At 40.2% G+C, this 17,817-nt stretch overlaps 1 protein-coding gene across 2 annotated transcripts in view; it reads left to right on the top strand.

The window, feature by feature from the left end:
• Positions 1-6,727: 6,727 nt before the first annotated feature.
• PPP2R5C (protein phosphatase 2 regulatory subunit B'gamma) overlaps positions 6,728-17,817 on the top strand; it is an 84,253-nt gene continuing 73,163 nt past the window's right edge. For both annotated transcript variants that reach the window (XM_082318637.1, XM_082318636.1), the window contains exons 1-2: positions 6,728-6,834; positions 8,506-8,571. In XM_082318637.1, coding sequence (XP_082174763.1) covers positions 6,808-6,834; positions 8,506-8,571 — 93 coding nt within the window. In that variant the 5' untranslated portion in view covers positions 6,728-6,807. The remainder of the gene's footprint in view (positions 6,835-8,505; positions 8,572-17,817) is intronic.

Here is a 17,817-nt window from a genome sequence, read left to right as displayed (position 1 = left end):
ATTGCTCCTGAAGCAGACCACAAATCCAGCACACGCATCATCGGAGAAGTTGGACACTTCTGAGCATACTCTGACACAGACCCTCACCCATCTACAAACTCGTGGTACTTGCAGGGTTAAGGCCCGAGTATGCCTTCTGAGTATGTCTTTCAACTCTTCCCACACTGAGATAAAAATACATAGCTATATTAGCTATGACAAATCCTAAAAAAGGCAGAAAAAAAGTATTTAGTGTTGAAAGAGAAAATACTGTATGGCATCAACAGGAGGTACAATTAATTGGATCTCTTCATTCATTCTAAAAATACCAACTAAATATGATAAAAATGAAAATGTAGGAGTCATAGCTGCAGTCACCTTTATGTTACTAGTCTCACTCATCTGATACAAAATTAATCTTTCCTTTGAGATCATGTGGGAAGAGGGAATGGTAGTACATGACTAGGAACATTGCACTTAATGCAGCAAAAACCTGGAATCAAGAAAGACTGCTAAAAATTGCACCAAAAAGCACCATAATAACACTCAATTTCGATGCAAAAAAGAGACGAACTATCAAAAATAAACTTGTCCCTTATATCTTCTGAATGCTAGGCAGATCCAAAAAATTTTAAACAGATTATGATATCATATTTTAAAGTATCTCTCAACTTGTTATAAATACAAAAAATAAAACCACAAAAAATAGTGGAAACATGAAAGCAGACATCCTAATTTCATCTATGTTACCAGCAGAGCTGCATCTCTTTCAGTTTATTTTCCTGGAAAGATCCAACTACGTGACATGCAGCAAAGTCTTGCTTTTATGATCCTTTTATTTGCTTCACTGAGGCACAAGAACATCAAGTGATTTGTATAAAGTGTTTTAATGTTACTGTTTTTCTGATTCCCATCTCTATGGTATTTGGGTACCAGCACATGAGTGCAGGCAGTTTTTATAGGAATTGGCATTCTGGGTAAGACAAATGGTTCATCCACCTTGATAGCCTGTCTACAGCTTTGACCATCATCCAAATTCCCACATGTAGGTCATTTTAATACTTAAAAACCACTGTGCAAACTGTGGCCACAAACAGATAAAATGTTTTAACTATCATTAGATATTATTAGATTTTTTTTAATATATGATTTGTCCAGAATATTATTGAATCTCAGTAGTGACGCCTGTCATGGTTTAACCCCAGTAGGCAGCTAAGTACCACAGAGCTGCTCGCTCACTTACCCCCAGTGGGATGGGGGAGAGAATCGTAAAGGTAAAAGTGTGAAATTTCACAGGTTGAGATAAAGACAGTTTAATAATAATTAAAAAAAAAAAAAAAAAAAAGGAAAAAAGGAAAAAGAAAACAACAAAGGACAAAAAAAGAAAAAAAGAAAAACAAGTGATGCAACCCCCCCCAAACAATTGCTCACCACTGGCCAACCAATGCCTAGCCAGTCCCCAAGCAATAGCAGCCCCGGCCAACCTCCCCACCCCTCCATCCAGTTTTATTGCTGAGCATGACGTCATATGGTATGGAATATCCCTTTGGTCAGTTGGGGTCAGCTGTCCCGGACGTGTCCCAACTTCTTGTGCACCCCCAGCCTACTCGCTAGTAGGGCAGTGTGAGGAGCAGAAAAGGCCTTGAGGTTGTGTAACCTCAGCAGTAACTAAAACATCCTTATGTTATCAACACTGTTTTCATCACAAATCCAAAACATAACCCCATAGAAGCTACTATGAAGAAATTTAACTCTATCCCAGCCAAAACCAGTACAATGCCTCAGTAACATACTGCGTGAGTTCTCCATGCTCATTATTTATGTTTTTCATGTTCATTTTAAAATTAAGTTGGCCCAAACAGAAATCCAGAATCAATTAATGACTATGGACAACAGCTACTGAAAACGTCTAATACCAGGCCAGTTACCAGCCATATGTGACAACATTTCCAACTTGTCCAGGAGCTCAATTTAAGCTCTGGCCTGGGCACCCAAACCTGGCCTGCTTTATCATAGTTGTATCTGTATCCAGCCCTGTCTCCTTCCAGCATGACTTATTGACTGAGCTTCCTAGATGGACCTCAGGTGTACATTGCAGGTAGTCTTGTCTCTGGCCCCAGTCTCCTGGATGAACCTTAGACCTACGTTGTAAGTAGTCCTCTCTCTGGGCTTGTCTCCTGTAAGCTCGGACTTGCATTATAGGTAGTCTTGTCTCCATTCTGGTCTTTGGCCCTGTCTCCTGTTGTTCCTGAGTGGACTTCTTGGATGGACCCCTGACTTGTTACCTTGCCTTGTCTTAGACTGGTGACTATCACCATCCTGACCCCACTGGGATGGTAATCTGGTCAGTGAGGTCCTGCCTTTGCTGCAGCCATGCTCCGCTGTCAACTTCTTCTCTCTCATGGAGCAGCCCCACTCTTGCTGCTCCCCAACATAAGAGTTATAAGCAAGCTGACTTCTGGTTTTGCCAATAAGTCACTGGGAGCATAGTGAGAAGTGGGCTTAACATGATCTTTCACTCCTCGCCTGAAGGAAAAAGAGTCCTGAGTTTTTAACAAAGGTGAAAAATCTCCTAGCAAACATTTCCTATAATGCTATAATTACCTAAACAACTGATAATGTTATTCACTACATTCAAAATTAAATCTACTAATTTTTTCAAACTTAAGAGGCAAGGAAGAGAATGAAAAGGTTTAAGAACAGACAAAACTCAAAGAAATCTGTATTTCAATGCAATATTTCCACATAGTCACTGAAAATTCTTAAAGCTGAGATTTAGATAGTATAATTAATCATACATGAGCATTTTTTTCATTTTTTCCAGTCCCAATTTTACAAAAATATGGAGCAATATATTCAGCTAGAAAGTATCCAATACCGACACTACTACACCTACATATGATTAATTATGGTTCTTGATGTGCACTGCTGGTTCTGTGTGAAGTGATGCCAATAATTGCCATTTGTAACTATGTGGTCACACACAGGGCTGAAATATCATGTTGTTTACATGCATGGAGTTCTAAAATTTGACCTGTTACTCATTACCTCAAAAGAGTCTGACTTTTATACAGCTTTGAATAAATTATTTTGTAACCTTTACAACACTGCAGATCATGACAGCGGGGCATCCAACACTAATGGATATTAAAAGAATTGAGGAGAATTAAGCCCTTACAACTTAGATTGAAAAGAGCCCAAGAATTATTTAATGTAATTCACGGTAGGCAGAATAAATCCATGCTAGTGGAGAAAGTTTCTGAAAGATGTTTAAGCTTTTTTTTGTGTAGTTGAATATACTGGCTTCGCAGCTTTTGATGCCAGGTTGCATAGAAGCAGAGTCTATTCCAGGTGCTGATGAAGTAGTTTATCCCCTCAGTTAGTTCCTTCAGACATAATCTGGCAGTTTCACTACTCCTGAGAGGAAACTTACCTTAACTAGTAGTTTGGCCTGCACGAGCATGGAAAAATTGTTTAAATTTCAACCCATCTATTCCAGCCTCTTTACTGCCAGTGGTGCCTCAGTTTTCACTTCTCTCTTTACATTTGACACAGAGTGCCAGAAAACAGAAGAGATCTGCTTCAGCCAATAAAGAAGTGTTTTGAGAAACAGCCTGCCAATGTTTGACAATTATGTGTAATGATGACAGTTCACTGGCTTCTCAAACCTTGTCCACAAGTGCAGTTGCATAGTTTCAGCTGAGCCAAATTAACAGCTTGCTGGCAAAAGGTCTCATTGTCTCCTGTCTTCCCTGCTCAGTTAGTTTTCTACCATATTAGCAAGTTGAACTGGCATACACCATCCAATTAAACTAGAGAGAGTGCATGGAAAGCAGTAAAATCATACAACTGGGGATGGAAGATGTTATCCCTATCACAGTGACAGTGATCTGTTCAATAAACTCAGGCCACAGCATGACTGCTCAGCTGCTGTTGAAGAAAAAAAAAAAAAAGAATATCCAATACAGTTGGAAAGGACTAACTGTGTAAATACTCTACTTTCATTGGCACGCTGGACACTTGGCCCAGTTTCAAGCTATTAAATATTATCCAGGTGTTTTACACAAGACTTGAAATTATTTGGTGAATTAACTTTTGCAAGGTTAGACAATTTAATCAATACAGTAAAAAAATGCAAATTGGTAACTATGCTACATGCATTAGTTTTTCCTATTTTAATTACAGAGATAACCTAATCAGTCTGAATCTGTTCTGGCTTTTGAACACATCTAGTTTGCATGAAACATGTTCAGAAGTTAATGCAAATATTAATATAGTCATATTCACACTCATATTACATCATCTTATTTATATAGTTAATCCTACTCTGTAGCAGAATAATTAGGCCCACAGTGATGTAACACGGTAGTAAAAATAAGATTTTGCCACATGAAAATGTACGTGACTTGTCTTATTCTCATATTTTATGAAGACACTAGAGCATACAGATGGAACTATTTTTCCTGTAAACGACCTCCACCCACTGATTATTTCATATAATACAGAAGGCCTTGAAAAACACAATTGCTTTCTGTTACTGGTGAATGAGAGTCTTTCCCCAGCAAGTGAGGCGAGGGGGAGTCAAGTTTTCACAAGAGTTTCTACATCTGTGGTCACAAAGAAAACCTCCTAAATGTTAACTGAGTCAGTGCCATCTTTTGAACCTGCATTCAGTCTGACGTATTGATTCAAGTTTTCCCAACTAACAGCAAAATAAGGACAGACACACTGCTGCTATTCAGAAGTACTTGGGTAACAACAATACTGACGGAGTTTTTCCATTATTTGGAAAAACTATGAGCGCTAGCAAGCACAAAGGAGGCCAACAGCCAATGAGAAACTCATTAAGCTGCTTAAGCTGATCTAAATCTAGACTGTTGAGGTCACATCCCGCCCCCGCCACATATTTCCACCCCCTTTCTTCGGCCAGTGCTAGTGTTTACAGAAGCAGGTGGTGGTGTGCCAGTTCAAGGCAAAAAAACCCCAAACACCACATCACTTTTGGGGGAGAGTTTTCAACCTGATCAATTCTATGAACTGGTTTAAGGAGCTGCAGAGTACCAGCATCAGTGCAGAGGAGGGAGATAGGAACACAACAGCTGGGAATTAAGAGTAGTTTAAGCTTCTATGAAACGGAAACCTAACAAAGAACTGGAAGCTCTCAAGTTTATCCTCAGCTGTACAAATCCTTTCATACACTGATCAAATTCCAAACTACAGATGGAGGTAGATTTCTTTCCATTACTGTCTCGTAGTATGTTCAAAATCCATATTGTTCTGTTGGTCAGAAGTCTCCTTTATTAGTAGTAACTCGTTCATGACTGGCTCTTAACAGAAGCACAACAGTGATAACTGCACCTCATTTCTAAATCCTCAAACCAGAGAAGATGAGGGAAAGGATAAGAGGCAGACATAATTTGTTTTCTAGCACTCAAGAAGCAGGAAAGGAAGGGGACTGAAGCAAGAGGAAGCAGCTCTCCATAGTCAATAGAATTCTTTGCAGCACCTGGAAAAGAGAAAGTTTCTTTGTCCTTTCACCACAGCAAAGGCAAAGTGTTCAAATGCAAGCTGATGTTAGATATCATCACATCAGACACAAGTGGTTATTAGAAGTCCTGGTTCCTAAAAATGAGAGCACAGCTGCTTGCTCATGCTGGCTTCGATACTTACAGGTTGGGTAAGGAAGGAGATCAATTTCACTTTTATGCTGGTATTTTATTAGGCTGCAATTTTTCTATACTTTAGTGGCACAGCACAATTAGCATTTAATAAGCATGTCCAACCTAAATTTTACATGCTTTATGTGTTGGCATTATTATGAGCATTAACACTCCCTGCACTTTTTCCTCAGCTACTGGTAATTTGAGGCTTCATCTGGCTGTGTGATAAACACAGTTTGTAAGTTTTCCAGACAAAGTATATGCACCTTTCTTCTTTTGTCTAAGAAGATTGTTCCAATTTTTGCATTCTGGCTTTGAGAGATTAAAAGAGTGATTCGTTTGAAAAAAATTATCTCTGGTACAGGTGGGCATCATGAAAACAAACACATCTGCACTCAGGCTTTTAAAAACAAACAAGGCATAAAGATACTATTATAAAATCAGGCTGCAACTATGCAAAGCTCACCTTATCCATATACTGCAAGCATACATTGAAGTCCTCAAACTGATGATGATGACCACACTGGATTTGTATGATAGGGCCAGCATGCTTCAGATATGCCCTATGGTTTTGGGTTTGCTTTTTTTTTTTTTTTCCTTCCTTAAACATTTGCGCTCTCCAGTGACGGGCTCCCGGACCCCGCACGGCGGTCCTACCTTGCCCTGCATCCGCAGCAGCGGAGCCCATACCCCTCACTCAGGAGCGGGCTCCGGTGGGCAACTCGAGCTCGGAGGGTGCTGCAGGGACCTCTCACTTCCCACGGGGTGCCACCGGCTGAGGGAGATCCTGCCGGAGGCCCGGGGCGCTGAGGACACCTCAGCCGGCCCCGCTGCTTCGCCTCAGCCAGGCGGCGGGGTTGGGGCGCGGGGGCGGCACAGCTCCGCCTGCGGGGCCCACCCCAAGGCGTGGCTGGAGCCGCGGGAGGCGCCACGGGCGGGGCGAGAAGCGGGAAGCCGCCGCCAGCCCCGCCTACCAGATGACGCTGCGGGAGCCGCGGCTCACGTGACGCGGGCAGCCAATGGGGAGGCAGCGCCCCGCTCGCGGCGGGCGGAGGAGGAAGGGGGCGGGGGGAGGGCCGAGGCCGCCGCCGTCGCCGAGGCCGGGGGGAGCGGCAGCGCGGGGCGGGCGCAGCGCGGAGCGGGGCCGCCGGGGTTGCGTGGGGCGGCCATGCCGAATAAAAACAAGAAGGAGAAAGTGAGTGGGTGGGGTTGCGGGTGGGCCTGGGCCCCGCGGGGAGGCTGTGGGGCGCAGGCCCCGCGGGGAGGAGGGGCCTGGGGCAGAGCGCGGCGGGGTGCGGGGGGCGGCAGCGGCGAGCGGAGCCCGGCGCGCAGGGGGCCGGCGGGGCGCTCCCCGCCGCGGGGGAGAGCCGGGTGAGGGGCAGCCCCCTCCCCTCACCGCGGTATGCCGGCCCCCTGCTTTCCCCTGGGCGCAGGGTACTGGGGAGGGGGCAGCTCCCGGTCGGGCCTAGTCCGGAGGGTGCCGTGGCGGCCGGGGGGGGGTCCTGGTATCGTCTCGCCGGCCGCGGGGGTCCGCCCCGCTGGAGCGGGGGTTCGGAGCCGGCGGCGGGCGGGCGCGGAGTTGGGGGCAGCCGGGAGGGAGGGAGTCGGTGGAGGGAGGCCGTGGTTTTGGCGTGCGGGGGAGTGCTGGAGGGAGGGGATGGGAAACGTGTCCGCAGCCGTGCCGGGCGGGAGGGTGAGCTGGGAGGGGGGGTCTCGTACTTCGGGGCTGGCCCGGGTGTGCTGGGGGGGGAGGGGTGTTTTTCATGGCGGCAGGGCTGGGGAGGGGGGCGGCTGTCTGTCCCCACAGCTGCTTGCCCGGTCCCCGTCCCGGGAAGTTCCACTGCTGCGTGGTTCTGGCTGCAGTGGAAGTTGCGCTCGGGGGATCACCATAAGCACTCAAGGAGCACTAATCGCCACGCGAAATCTTATTGCCTCCTTTTCCTGACAATGGGAGAGGATCTAGACTTGGCCCCGCTTTGCCTCAGTTTCCCCCGGTGCTCCCAGGAGTGATTTGTCTGGCAGCCACGAAAGGGGCTTGCACAAGTAATGTTCGCAGAAAACTTCTGAATCCAACAGAAAGTTAACTGGATTGCACGTTATTTTATGTGCTAGGCAATTAGCCATATCAGTGGAAGTCAGAAACAGTGAAGTATATGGTCTGCCTCATCCAGCTGCTATCCCTGTAGACCTTTTCTGTTTGGTTGACTTCTGCTTGTCTTTTAGTTTTTCAACATAATTTTAAAATTAGATGTAGGGAGGTTGGGTGTTGTGGTTTGTGGGGGTTTGTTTAACTTTTTCGCAATATCCTTGCCACCTTTGATACTAAAAACGTTCAAACTTTTCTGAGAATAACAAATCTCAAAAGATATGCCATGGGTGAAGGATACAAGTTAAGTACAATGCTGGGAGGTAGAAATTTGATTTGTGGGCCTACTTAAAATACTTTCTACCCCCTAGAACAGACAAAATAATTAAGTATAAAATGTATACTGCACTGATGCTAGTTGCAAAGCTAAACTAAATGGAAATATTCCTGAAGATAATAAACCAAAGACAATAGACATGGTTCAAATCACTCGCATTTTTTTGTCCCTGCTTGCTTACCTATATGAAAGTTTATATTTTATGGGTGAATTTTGAGGCATAGATAAAATTCAAAACCCTTTCTGCAGATGAAAAATGTTTAAAGCAGCTTTGTAGAGACTGATATTTCAGTATTAAGATCTTCCAATAAAACAGTATCATTTTTGTCCCATTAATTTTAATATTCTTAGTGAGTGTCTAAAAAACCCTAATTTCTTGGTTTGAAAAATCTTTCTAGATCTCCTTTTCAAAGTAACTGAGACTGCAAACTTTTTTTTTTAAGGAACCTGCAAAATCAGCCAAGAGTGGAAAAACTGGCAAAGAGGGACAAGATAACCAAGAACATGAGGTAAATATTACTAAAATACGTAGGTTTTTTTCCAGGCAAATTTGTCATGACTTTTGAAGAATGTTTTAAGTTTTTCTGGATTGTTATAATTTTGATATGACAGGTAGTTGTGGACCTACTGCCCCGGTATTTGACAAAAAGTGTTTGGAAGACTTAAGAGAAGATACTTTTGAAGAAGTTAATTTTATTTAAAGTAAATAAATACTTGCTTGTTACAGTCTTAAATATTCATCTGTTTCCTTTTTGGTTATGAGATGTACATCTGTCTTATTTTCTAGTCTTATTGTGAGGTTTTGGGCTTGTCTTCTAGTTGCTTGTTGCAGTTTTTATCGTTCTCTGTAACTCCCAGAGCTCTCTTCTCTCAAACTGTTGATGTTGGCATGTCAGTTAAGTGTCAGTAGTCTGGTATATTGTCAGGAGACCTTAGGCTTAATCAAAGGCTGCCAGTTGTTTTGTTGTGCAATTTCTTTTTATAGGTATACAATGGAGTGTTCCATTTTTGACTGATTATTGTCGTTGGTGCTGATTTTTTTTTTTTTTCCTTCTGCATTGCTCTTCGTTTTGCCCACCAGCAAGGTGCAGTGACTTGAAAGGGGTCAGTTAAATCATTATTCACTTCCTTTCCCACATTAATCCAGAAACTCAGAATTAATAAATTTGCTCCATTTGGAAATCCACTGTTTAGGTGGATTCTGAAGTTTCCTTTAAAATGGTCATACCAGCATGAATGTAAAATGCTACACTGAAAAGCTTATGTATTTCAGCCTCTAAACTACATATTTGGGTACTGAAAAGTAATGTTTGAGAACAAAATACTTATCCAGCTTTACCATTTTTTTCCTCCCTGAAATGACTGTTGGGGGTAGGTGCGTGGGAATATTTAGTATACTCTTTCTGATGCACTTCAGTGAGTTTTCATGTGTTTGTGATGCAGAAAGATGTATGCTACCATGGCATTAATAAAATCATTAAAACTTGTAAACTTACATATTTTGGCAAATTCAGATAAAGTGAGTGAGTTTTGGTGGAGGGATCTTAGCTACTAGGAAAGCTCTTAAAATGAGATAAGAAATGTATCAGTGTAGATGTTTATAATGGTGTAAATAGATGTACTTTATTGTGATATGTTCTGTCTTTACAGTATATTGCTGTGATGTTAAAAAGAGTATTACTTCTTGGAGGTAATTTTAGTTCCTGTGCAACTGTAAGGCTCGTCATTATCAGCATCTTTGCTGTGTGTTTGTTAACTGGTTATTTTCTCAAGCTTCTGAATGGCAAACTGCTGAGACCAAAACTGATTTTCTTATTCCTTCTTCGTACTTCAGGATAGAGTGTAAAACTCCCATAGTTAATTACTGGAGAGCTTTCAATGTTAACTGAAAATGTATATGCAGTTTTCATTGTAATTTCTCTCTGTTTGCAGATCTAGCTTTTTAAAATTACATTTAAAATGTGAGAAAGATGAATCTCAATAGGAGAATATGTTGTTGTGTTCATGCATTTTTCTTTTTCAGTTATCCTTCCAGGTAGAATTCCCGATGAAAAGTACAGTTTACTTATGTTATCAATGATACTTAATCATATGGGAGCAGGGGCAGAATGGGAAAGGGACTGGGAATGTGACTGGCACATACACTAGAATTGCTATTCCCAGTGGGCATTATTTAGTCTCTATATAATTTTGAACACCTCAGTGCTTGACTCATTAACTTAATTAATAGAATAATTGCACACAAATAGTAATGTAGACTTTGCATTCTGATGTGGCTGGCTGTAATCATGATGTATGTTAACTGGTGCTTATATGAGCAGAAAGGAGGCTATTAACATAGTGAAGAATAGTAAATATAGAAATATTCTGGAACACACTGTTAATACATTTCTAGGGTTGTGTTTTTTTTTTTTTTTTCTTTAAAGAAGGTTGTCTTCAATTTCCTTGTGCGTGTGTTTTAACATGGCTTTTTAAAAATCCTGTTCTAGACTATGTGTAGATTTGGAAATATGCTGGTTCATTTCATTTTTTTTTTTCCCTCAAAATGCATTTAATGCATATGCATTTAATGCAAATAACAGATTGTAAAGACTAGGAACTGTCTGCTATTCAAAGAACAGGGACAACACAAGCAGCAGCATCCCACAAATACTTTATTTATAGACACTTTTATAGCACTTAACTAAATTCATGATGCCTTGGACTTCTATAGATAAAAAAGTACAACAGATCTTAATATTTACAAAAAGGAACAAGTGTTTTTCCTGTCTTGCAGTCAGGGAAACAAGATTTCAGTTGAGTGAAGCTGTACAGCAAGTTTGGAAAGTGAAATGATTCCTGGTATGCCAGGTCAGGATGCCCGTGCTAAAAGGGGATGAAAGTGACTTAAGCTGATGCTTGTCTTGCTTTGAAAATTTCAACAATAGCCCATAAGCATGTAGTACTTGCAGAAGTACTAAATATTAGCTGCAGCACACAGGTGACCTACTGAAGTCCTCTTCATTTAAATCTCAAAGAATCCCATTGTAGTTGTGTTTGAAAGCAAGGTCCATCTTGCCTATTTTCCTGTCTTCAGTGTTCCCACCAAGCAGATGTTTAGGGGAAAGAATATAAGATGATTCTTCTTGTATTACCTGTGCCTTGGTTACTCGATGTAATATCAAAAGAGCCATGCTACATAAGGAGAGAGGTCCATGTTGCTTTATATTTGCTGTGTGGTCAGTAGCTGATACTCAAGAGAGATTTGGAAATAGAGTAGATGTATGGTCTTCCATCCTGGTATGCTTTTCTTTAAGCCAGTATGTGGCTTAGAAGGTTGCTTTGCTGAGGTGTTGTGTAAAACTGTTTTCATATTATTCATGATTTAATTGACTTTGTATATTGCCATCTGTAGATTTTTTTTTTTTTTTTTTTTTTTTCCCACCAAGCCCTGCTTAATCTCCCGTAGCTGGGAGGACTTCCATTACTTTGATTGTCCTTCCCTGTTGCCGTGTTCCGTTCTCCTTTTTGTGAGGGAGGTACCAGAAATGCGCGGTATCTATGAGGTGAGGGCACCTTGTTGTTCTGTACCCTAATGCAATTATTCCAGTTTCCAGTTGTGCGTATCGTTCACTTTTTGAACACTTAAGAGCTAATATGATTTAGCTCCTGTCTAACTTTAGTTTGTAACCTGTTAGTAAACATTGATGAATTAGACTAAATAGTTGCCAGAACAATTGAATTTATTCCTTTAAGTATAACCTCTTACTTCAGTAATTTGTCCAGGATATTAGTGTCTTCAGATTGTGAACAAAGACTTAATCTGTTGTGTATTGTTTTTCCTCTGTGGGGGAGTAGTGTCTCTACTCTGGTAAAACACTTGGGGGGTTTGTTTACCAGTGCCCACAACCTATACTCGGAACACAAACAAATTGGAAAACAAAAAAAAATGCCTCGGTGTGGGGCTTAGCTATGCCAACGGTTGTGGACATATTCCCTGTGACCTGACTGGCCTTTGCAGAAGTTACTTGCCTCAAGGATAAGCTTTGTTGTAGAGTTCTGTTCTCTCACAGAGGTGTGGAGGTCTCCTCTTGAGTTAAGGCAGTAGTAACTTATGGGCGGTCTAATTTCTTTAGAAAAAGTGGCTTGGTAATAGTTAATGATTGTTGAGAAACATTACTTTTTTCCTATCTCTAGCAAAAACCTAACACTTCTAAAAATTCCAGTGTTTCTCACAGTACTTTAACAGTAGCTTTCAAATATAACCAGAGGGGAAGGAAGTTAACATTTTAACCCTATAGACTCTTATTTCTGTCTGTTTTGCCTGTGGGAGTGTATGTGCTAAAAATTGCACTTTTCCCCAGTCACTGGAATGGTCTAGGAGCACTTGGATAATTCACTGTTGTGGTTCACCTGGGGGACGGGACGGAAGGGTCAGAAGTAGCTGGTAACCTTTCATCCAAGGCAGGAGTAGGTGAGTGGGAGTGATAGCATCTTCTAGGTCTAGGTGGACTGGCTTAAGAAGGCCTGAAACTTCTAAATTTAAAATTTGTATTCATTTTGAATCTAGGTGCTGAGTAGTCTGTAGAACGAAACACTAGTTTTGTTGTTTAAGAAAGTATTGGCTTGGTGACTTTCAACAAACGAAAAAAGAATTGTGATCTCTGATTCTCTGCATGGCAGAAAACAGCAAACGGAAGACTAATGTGGTTTGAGGAGTGTGTGTGCGTTTGTGTGTGTTATCTCATTGTTTCCATGTGCTGCCCTGGTTGGTTCTTTCTACTTTAAAGGTGTTTTTATTAATACAGACAAATCAAAATGTCATAAAATACAAACTGCATTGGCCAGTTTTCTTGTCATGCAAGAAATTGCTTTATTTATTGACGACGTGTGTTGCTATTGTCAGACTATAATCACTGTTGAAACCAAGTTAAAAAAAAAAATAAATTAAAAAGCTTTGTTAAATACTGATCCGTGCTTCTGTCCTGCTACTGTCTTGCAGCCATCACTTTTCAGTAGGTGTATTAAACACTGGTAGTAGCTTCCAGTGCAGCAATTTTGTCAGGCTTTGTTTTCAGAGGTTTTTCTTCCCTGCTTTGTGAAGCCTGATTTATTTAAAAGTTAATTTCTTAAGCTGTTCAACATAATGGTAATATTTTGGGGGATTGGTAATGAAATTACAAAAATCTCTCTTTAATGGGCCATCTTTAAAATTCTTCAGCAAAAGTAAGGATTTTCATCTCTCTGAAAGAACCTTGAAGAGGTAGCTATTCAGTTTTCTGTGATCACCGTTCCTGTATTAGCCAGCACACAGTGGGGGAAAGAGTATTAGTATTCTCATTACTTCTTTTACTGATTCCTGATTACATGTGCGCATATGATTGCCACTTTCCTTAAAAATAATAAATTAAAAAAAGGGTGGGGGGTAGAAGTGGTGTTGATGGTTTTGTGTGGGTTTCTTAGCAGACATCATATGTAGAAGTCTAATGTTAACAGGAAAACTAGGAATAGACAAAAGCAATAAATCCAGCGGTTTTTGTGTCAACAGGTTCCTGTGATCAGTAGCAGCAATTTATTTAGAAAGTTGACTCCATATTTTCTATATACTGTTGCTTATTTTTCTCATGTTTCCTGTTTGTGATTTTTTCATTGCAATGCTATTTAAGGTGCTGTACCAGTTATTAGTAACCCTGAGAAACAAACACACCTGATCTGATCTTGAAGATGGTATATGGAGACTGTTATACAATGTCTAGCTTGTGACTAGATTTTTCTACTTCATAATTTGTAAACTTATATTTGAAAGTCTTAGCACAGTTAAGTACTTATTAGGCAACTCATTAGAGACTATAGCAGAGGAGCTTGGGGTTTGGGGGGAGAGGAGAATACCTTTCCAAAAGTTCTGGTGTTGTTTTCCCTGCCTTGTTCGTATGTATTAGGACTGGGACTGCTCCTAAATAATTTCTGGAAGTATCTTCTTGCCACAAACTTTCTTTCTATCAGCTGAGATTATCCTGTTTTAATTGTTTAGTATATTAATTTGTACTTACATGTGATTCAGTGTATATGTATTTATTGGCACTTATATAAAGCAGCTATCGTTTAGGCTCTTTTCCATTATTATTGTTAGATGGGCAACCTCTGTCACTCAATGGCACAGCATTTTTGGATGCATTGAGTTCAGAATCTTTGAGGTGTAAGATTCTCCTCTAATTGTTGTTCTTCATAGAAGCAGATGTCTTTTACAAAGAGAGATATTTAGCATAGATCAGATTTATCTCTTTTAATTAATGCCTGAAGTTAAGTATTAATTTATTTGTAACATAAAACAGTGTTTTAAGGGTTTGGGTAGTACTCCTTACCATACTATTAGCTTGATGCCAGTTTATATAGCCATCTAGATCGGGACTGGCTGATAGCCTGTAATAAAGCATCCCCAAACCCCCAAGTTTTGAGTGGGCCAAATCAATAAGCTATGTTTGTCTGGTCTATACAGTGCATAACAAACCTGGCTGTACCCTAGCTGTTTCTTCAGTGTGTGTTCAGTAATATGTCCCAGCTGGACTCATAGGTGGGGTAGCCAGTGTTTTCATGAGTCAGTCCCATGCCGCAGATAAAGTTGATTTGGAAATTGGTTTTCTTTCATTTGGAAGAACACAGATACTCATATTATGAAATAAAATTGAAATTTTGAACAACTAGTCCTCTCAAGTTTGAATTGCAGAATGGCTATAAATGGACAGTGCTAGACCTTCTGTTTTCTGAAGCTTTCTAGGGCTATTAGTTTGGGATTTTACTTCTAACATTAGCAAAAAAGGATTTTAAACCAACACTACATATAAAATCAGGATGGTTCTTTTTCTCTCGTATCAGCTATGTAAATGAAGTCTGTGGGCTTTCGGGTTTTTTGTTTCTTTGTCTTTAAACTGGTGTGCCAGCTTCTTTAAAAAAATTAATTTGAAAACTAATTTTTGTTCATGGCTTGCAGTTCTAATTTTTTTTCCTGGAGAGAATTTTTTAATGGGTTGATATAACCATTGAAAAATACTTCAGTGTAGCAAGTGAATACACCCTTAGTACTAAATGAGGTGCTATTTGCTGACTAGAAGGATGCACTACGTGTTACTCTTAAAGCAGCTATGCAATTTTTTTTTTTGTTTTTAACTTCTGTAATTTCCTATTTCCAGTTTTTATTGACAGATTGCCTTTTTGTTTTTGGGAATTGGAATTTCCTTCTGCATCCAAAGCAAATATACCTTAATACTGATTAGTGACAGAGGTTACCTTAACAGTGCTTGTTATGTAACTTTAATATTAGGCTTTTAAAACTAATTAAATTGATTGAAGAAATGTACCACACTGCTGTATACAAGTATTTTGTTACTTAAAAGGAGATGCTTCTGAAAATAAGATCCTATGGCCTTTTAGTTCTTACACAAGGCTGACAGCTACTTGTGTAAAATATGATGTGTGAGGTCTTTGGTTTGTGGTTTGTTTTAGTACTTGCTATCCTCTGCTTCGTAATGATGCTTTTAAACTCTCTGAATCCTTCCTGAATGGAAAGACAGCAATGAAGGCAAAGGCTGTTCTAATCAAAAGGAGCAAAAATGGATATCAGCAGTTTGTAAACTGAAAAGATCCTTTTCATCCTTTGTTTCAAATTAGTTCTGTTAAGTTTTGTCATAAGAGTTAAGGCCTACTGCTCCTTAAACTGAGAGGACTCAGGTGTTCATTAATGCATATGTCTAACATAGAAGTATTAATATAGTTCACTGACTTTACAAACATTTAATCTTGTTTGGTTTTTTCCCCTCAATTTCATTTGAAGCCAGAATAAATTTGTAAATCTAGAAGTGGGATGGTAGGCTTTGGTATTTTTCTGTGTGTGTTTCGTCGTCGTGTCCCGTCCCCCCCCCCCCCAACAGGCTTTTCGGGCCAATTAAAAAAAAAAATTCTACGAGAATAATGCTGCCCCATTCCTGAATATACTTCTTAAAAGATGATTGCCAAATATTATAATTTTCTACACCTTTATAGTAACTATAATTTAATACGCTTCCTCATCACTGCACAGTTTAGCAGTCTGAAGTACCGAAAAGTAAATTTTTCTCGTGACATATAAAATAAAAGCATGATGAGAGCCAAAGATGAAATGATTTGGTGTAACAGTTCTTCAGAAGTTGTCAGGGTGGTTGTTATACTACTAAAATGCCCAGGAACCTTGTCATGGACTCTAACTCTTATATAGCATCTAATACAAAGACCAAATTGGGGGGCAGGGGGCAAAGCAAAAAAGATTTCAGTATGAGTATACGAAGTGAGAAACGATTATGAATGGATCAGGGAGCACAAGAATACAGACGTCATTGGTAAAGCCACATATACAGTAGCCTTAGCTCATCAGTAGCTTTGTATAATTAAAATTTACAGCAGAGTATAGGAGTTGGGGCTTAAAGCAAATGAGATGAGTGTGTGTGTTTTCCTTCAAATGTGGGAACCTTACATATATGTATGTTTGTATATGTGTGTGTATATATACATAAAAAAAGCACAACGGTATTTTTTTCTTGGGTTTTTTTGAAAGTAAAAGGGTAGTTCAGGCTGATCAGAGAGAAATTACAATTGAAAATCAAAAACTAAAGTAATTTAAGCCAGGCCATCATTTATTCAGATTCGTCTCATCTCTGTATTTATGTAAATGTTTTGAAATAATACTTAAGACATTATCTGGTTTTAATCGTATTTAATTAGCTAACTGATGGTTGCAGGTAACAAATTTCACTTTTCTGGGGGCATTTGTTTCTTTGAAGTTTCATTATAGAAGATGCATTAAGAAACAACTGTAGCTTTGCTGCCTATGTTTGTGAACTACCAGGTGCTCACTGATGGTGACGTTTCAGCAAACGCAAAACAGCACGAGTCTGCCTACAGTCTGAGCCTGAGCACCCTGTCATCTTTGCCAGTACTCTACAACCTCAGGCTGCAGATCTGATCTCTGACTGAAAGCAATCAAATGTCAGTTTGTTCCTGGAGTAAACTACTTAGAACAAAATTAAGTTTACAAGGAGCAAGTGGAAACCAAGCCTTATGCTACTGACATTTAATTATGAACGTAAAATTACAGTGCAAGAATGTCAAGGATGGAGTGTGCCGAGGTGAGACACCTTTGGCAATTGTCAGGATTGGTTTGATGTGTTGCAAGTCAAGTGTGTTGCACAAAGCTGTGATGATGCCATTCTTTAGAAGATAAAATTTGAGCCATATGTGTAAGTAGCTAACAGGAAATACAAGCAATGCTTTGTGCCCTGAAAAATAAATGCCAGCAAGAATGGTGGAAGAGCTTCAGCAAGTTGTAGATCAGTCTTCTAAAATGGTCTGTGACTGTACAACTTGCTGTGGGCACCCCTCTGCAGTGAAGAGGGCCAGATGACCTTCACTGCTCGTAGGGAACTTCCCAGTCGCTGATTTAATTCAACTCCATGCTGTCTCTGACAAAACACTAATGGAACTCCATAGTTGGACGTCAAGAATAGCCAGCAGTAGCGTTGCTATATGTAACTGCAAAATCACAGTTGCTAAACAAGTACCACAATGTAAATCTGAGTGCTGATTACAGTGTGCTAAAATATATAAATTTTGTCATCACCACCCAGCTGAAAAGTTAATCTTTTTGTTTATCATTATAAAACATGGATTCTCAAAGCTTTAGGATGCAGCTCTTGCTATCTTACCAAATAAAAACATAATGTTATGCTGAGACTACCACTGTACTATCC

This window comes from Platalea leucorodia (assembly GCF_965183815.1).
Source record: "Platalea leucorodia genome assembly, chromosome: 7".
In the NCBI taxonomy this organism is placed as follows: domain Eukaryota; kingdom Metazoa; phylum Chordata; class Aves; order Pelecaniformes; family Threskiornithidae; genus Platalea; species Platalea leucorodia.
Note: the sequence above shows the minus strand (reverse complement) of the source record. Positions and strands in the feature narration are given on the sequence as shown.